Source organism: Belonocnema kinseyi, chromosome 5 (genome assembly GCF_010883055.1).
Source record: "Belonocnema kinseyi isolate 2016_QV_RU_SX_M_011 chromosome 5, B_treatae_v1, whole genome shotgun sequence".
Classification (NCBI taxonomy): domain Eukaryota; kingdom Metazoa; phylum Arthropoda; class Insecta; order Hymenoptera; family Cynipidae; genus Belonocnema; species Belonocnema kinseyi.
The window spans coordinates 110,601,881-110,606,575 of NC_046661.1; the positions used below are offsets into that span (position 1 = coordinate 110,601,881).

The window sequence follows — 4,695 nt, forward strand, 5'->3', positions numbered from 1 at the left end:
GCAGAATGAAGTCTTTAAATGTCGTTGATGAATTTTTACTCGCGTAGTGTTGTTTTGAAATCAGTATCGCATGAAAATCTTCCTAATACATGCAGATAATAAATTAAAGTATAAAGCAATTTACCACACCTAAAAATTCTTTATTACAAACCTAATAATGAACACAAAAATTTATATTTCGTCACTTTCGACATAATTTTCTTGCATACCCTCTTCTATTTTTATCGATTTTTTATTCTATAGACTTACAACTATACAATTTGTTGAAAGAATCGCTCCCTTTTCTAATGTATAATTTAATATTATCTTGTAAAACGTATTAAACGTTCTATGAATTCTTTGTTTAACAAAAACAGAAGTAACTTTATTCAAAATAATAAAGGTGCATTGTATGTATTTTAAGAACAAATAAAGTAACTATTTTCACGCACTCTTATAGTGTGTTTAAAAAAATATTTTATATATTTAAATACCATAAAACTTTAATTTTTTGATTCTGATAAAGGTTGTATCATTCTCTTACCAGTCACGAAAAAGTATTCAAAAAGTTGAAGATTAAGTTTTTCTTCAAATAAAACGTTTTGGTTTAAAAGAATCATTCGAGATCCTATAAAAGTCTAAATGGAAACTGGTTCGTTGCAAGAATTTCTGCTGAATGCTTTTTTCAGTTTTTCGATATTTTCTATGGTGTTTTGAATAATTTGGAAAAATGTTTTCCGGCCATCTCTCTGAATCTCAAGTAATAAGGTTTTAGTTATTAAAGCAAGAGAACCTAATCAGGATATGGGGTCCAAATGCTGATCACTATTGTTTGCGATATATTCTGCTTCGGCAGTTGACAATGATACGACGCTTTGTCGTTGGCTGGACCACGAAATCGGCCCACCATTTAATTGAAATACGAAACCGCTTCTCGATTTTCGCGTCTCTAAGCATCCTGCGTAATCAGTATCAGTGTAACCTCTGATTTCGCAGGAGCTCCCACTATTTCCGAAAACTATCCCGAGATCACGAGTACCAGATAAATATCTGAGTATTTGTTTCACAGCAGAACAATGTGTGCGATTGTGGGCATCAACGAACTGGCTCAGGTAATTAACTGCGTACTCGATATCGGGGCGGCACACTCTTGCTGCGAATAGTAACGTGCCTATTGCTTCACGGCAAGGAACGTTTCCACTCTCATTCTTGTTTGTTTCCTTAGAACTTTTACACAGGTAAAGTCCAGGTTCGGCAGGTACACTTGATGGTTTTGCTTCACTCATACCAAAACGATCAATCAATTTGCCAATATATTTGGCATACTTAATTTAAGAGTGCGCTTAACGCGATTCCGCTCGATTTCAAACCCGATGTACTCATTCGCTTCATCGGTAGTAATTTGAAAGTTACTCTGAAGGTAGTTAATTACTTTATCAATCGCGTTTACATTTTTGCTTATAACGAGCCCATCATCTACATATAAAGCTAAGTAAACAATTGAATTACATACGTTACCTACAAACACACACTTGTCATTTTCAATGCTTCTGAAATTAAAGTCTTCTAGGAATCGAACGAACTTCTCGTTCCAACATCGCGAAGACTGCTTCAAGCCGTATAAACTGCGCTGTAGTTTGTAGACCTGGTTCTTTCCATTTTGTTTGATGTAACCCTCAGGTTGATGCATGTAGATATCTTCTTGTAGATTCCCATACAAAAAAGCTGTCTTAACGTCAAATTTTACTATTTCGTAATCTTCTTCCGCCGTAATTGCTAGTAGAATCCTCACTTATTCGTATCGGATAACAGGTGCAAATGTCTCGAAGTAGTCGATTCCTTCTTTCTGTAGGAATCCCTTAGCGACAAATCTCGCTTTGTACCTGACCTCACCATTCACATTGGTTTTTATGGTGAAAACCCACTTGCAGCCGATAGCACGTTTGCTATGTGGCAGGGCGGTGAGACGCCAGGTAGAATTTCCTTCGAGTGCTTGCATCTCTTCGTTTATGGCGATCTTCCATTTTTCGGCATCGGCACTTGCCATGGCCTGCGCATAGGTCAATGGTACTTGGTTAGTAATAAACGCGACAGGTTCACCGAAGCGTTCCAGTGGCGGTATTTCACTGCGATCACGTAATTGCCGGCCCTCTTGACCTATTTCCTCTTCCATAGTTGGCTGCTGGCACTCTTGAACTGCTTCCTCTTCGATAGTTGGCTGCTCTTCATCAAGGTTGGCATCTTCGTATTCCTTATCATCGCTCGATGATTCAGGTTCTTCAAATTCTTGATTTTTAGAGATCTGTTGCTTTTATATTAAGTCAATATGCTGATTAAACTCAATTCTCTCTCCAAAATCAAGATGAATTGGAAGATTTTTATTTTCTTCTTGTTTATGCACATCCTCTTCCTGCCGAAGTACACTGCTGCTTTTTTTGTTGAAATCTACGTCACTGCTTGTGTAGATTTTCCTTGCTTTTTTATCCCAAAGTCTGTAGTTTGAAGATTCGCCGTCGTGTCCAACAAGAATCAATTTTTTGCTTTTCTCGTCAAACTTCTTCCTTTTTTCTTTTGGGATGTTTAAATATGCATCGCTGCCAAACACGCGCAAGTGTTCTATTTCGGGTTTACGTCTAAACTACTTCTCGAAAGGACTTTGCGTGTCACTTCCTCACTGAATAGTTCTGTTCAGCAGATAACATGCTGTGTTTACAGCTTCCGGCTAGAGGTGCAGGTTTACCTTTTTATTTATGATCATCGATCTTGCACTTTCGGTGATCGTTTTAATATCTCTTTCCGCCTTTCAGTTTTGTTCATGGATGTACGGGCTCGAGAATTCTTGAATAATCCCTTTCTTTTTCAAATGTTGCTGGAAATTTTCAGAGGTATATTCAGTTCCGTTATCAGATCGAAATATTTTTATTCTATTCTCAGTTTGGTTCTTTACCAAAGCCTCAAATTCTTTAAATCGCTCAAACACTTCTGTCTTGTATCTGAGAAAATACACTTTCCTAAAACTGGCGCATTCGTCTTTAAATGTTATAAAATATCTGGTTCCACGTAGCGATTCTATATTCACAGGTCCACAGACATCACTGTGTATCTTTTCTCCTGGCTTAAATTTGTATTCGCGATTTAATGATCTGTGCGACTTGCGTGTTTGTTTAGCGATGTTGCATTCGGCTGGCGGGATAATCACTTGAAACATCATTTGAAATAAATTGCCGCGTCGCACTTCGAGCGATGAGAGTTTTCTTTCGCGGTCACGCACTTCGCATTTTTTCGTGTACGCGTGAAATGAAAACTGCTTGTCAGTTATAGTTGTAACCGAGAAAAGGTTCTTCCTTAAATCCGGAATATACAACACATTACTTAGTGCTCTCTCCATCTGCTGACCGTTTACTGTCTCTCGGATTCTCACGCTTCCAATCCCTTCAAAAGGCAACTTTTTATTGTCGGCAATTTTAACGGACTGTTTCTCTGTAAGCATTTTCAAGGACGTGAAAATTCCCTTCTAAATGTCATGTGATGAGAAGCACCCGAATCTGCTAGCCAGATGTCCTCATCGCGCTCCGTTTTTTCTGTCCAGAGCGCTTTCACTTCACAGAAATAGGTTTCTCCTTCCGGGCTGGTTTTCTGCTTTTCTTTGTTTGGACATTCGCGTACCCAATGACCTTTTTGGCCGCATCCTTTGCACTTCGTTTTCTTTTTAAGTGCAGCTATGTAAGTTTTGCGTGATTTAGCGTCTTTTTCATGTATAGGTTTCGCTGCAGTTATTTGAAGTGCAAGCGAGGATATGCTTTCTTCTGTTTCGATGAGACGCTTATCTTCACGGAACAATCTTGCTATTAAATTGTCCTTCTTTTGCTCATCTTTCGGAGTACTTTCCCACGCCATTCTGAACGTTGAAAATCTAGGTGACAAGCTGCGCAATAATTTGCATATTACGCTTTTATCAGTTGGCTTTTCTTCAGCATCTGTAAGCCTTCTGATGATGCTTTCAAGTTGCTCGATTTGCAACACGATGGACTCACCATCTTTTATCTTAAATGCATAAAATAGTGACCACGCACTGATCACCGCGTCCTCGTTGCATTCAGCATATAAGTCATGAAGCTTTTTCCATATTTGAGCTGAAGTCGTGCAGTTTATCAGATTCTGACGTATATTCTTCATTACCGAATTCAACAGGAGCACTGAAGTTTTAGAAGATTCCTTCTTCCATTTCTGCCAATCTGCAGGTTGCTCCGTTTTATTCGGTTCCTGTGCCGTTCCATCTATGTATCCAGTAAGATCCTTTGACTCACTCGTCAATGTTATCTCAAACTTCCACAACGGAAATTTGGCTCCGTCCAGCTTGGTCAGATCCATGATTTCCTTTGATTCAGCCATGATTCAGAAAATCGCTGCACTCACTAAATACACAGAACGCACAATACACTGATCTATTCGTCACTCACTTTAGTCACTAGCTTTGTTTTTTTTCTTAACACACGCGGATAACCGTTTCTGGGCCCATAACCTATAGGAAAGTTTATTATAATAATGAATAAACGATGCTTAGCAGAAACTAGTATTTATTAAGAAAAAACAACGTTGACTAACTCTCTAAGCAACGAGTGCAGCGCTTACAGGCTAAAAGGGTCCTGCTCAGGTCAAAAATCGTGTTCATGAGAAGAACTGCATAAGCGTAGTAAATAGGCGTTGTGTCATTCA

The 4,695-nt window shown here is 38.6% G+C and overlaps 1 protein-coding gene across 1 annotated transcript; it reads right to left on the reverse strand.

Annotated features, from left to right (window-relative positions):
• Window positions 1-776: 776 nt before the first annotated feature.
• On the reverse strand, window positions 777-1,265 carry LOC117173829 (secreted RxLR effector protein 161-like). Its single transcript, XM_033362473.1, has one exon. The coding sequence runs from the start codon at window positions 1,263-1,265 to the stop codon at window positions 777-779; it is 489 nt and encodes a 162-aa protein (XP_033218364.1).
• Between the last annotated feature and the right edge of the window lie 3,430 nt (window positions 1,266-4,695).

What these genes read in the sequence shown, in the direction of transcription:
- LOC117173829 (XM_033362473.1), bottom strand. Translation starts at nt 1,265, where the DNA reads ATGAGTGAAGCAAAACCATCAAGTGTACCTGCCGAACCTGGACTTTAC.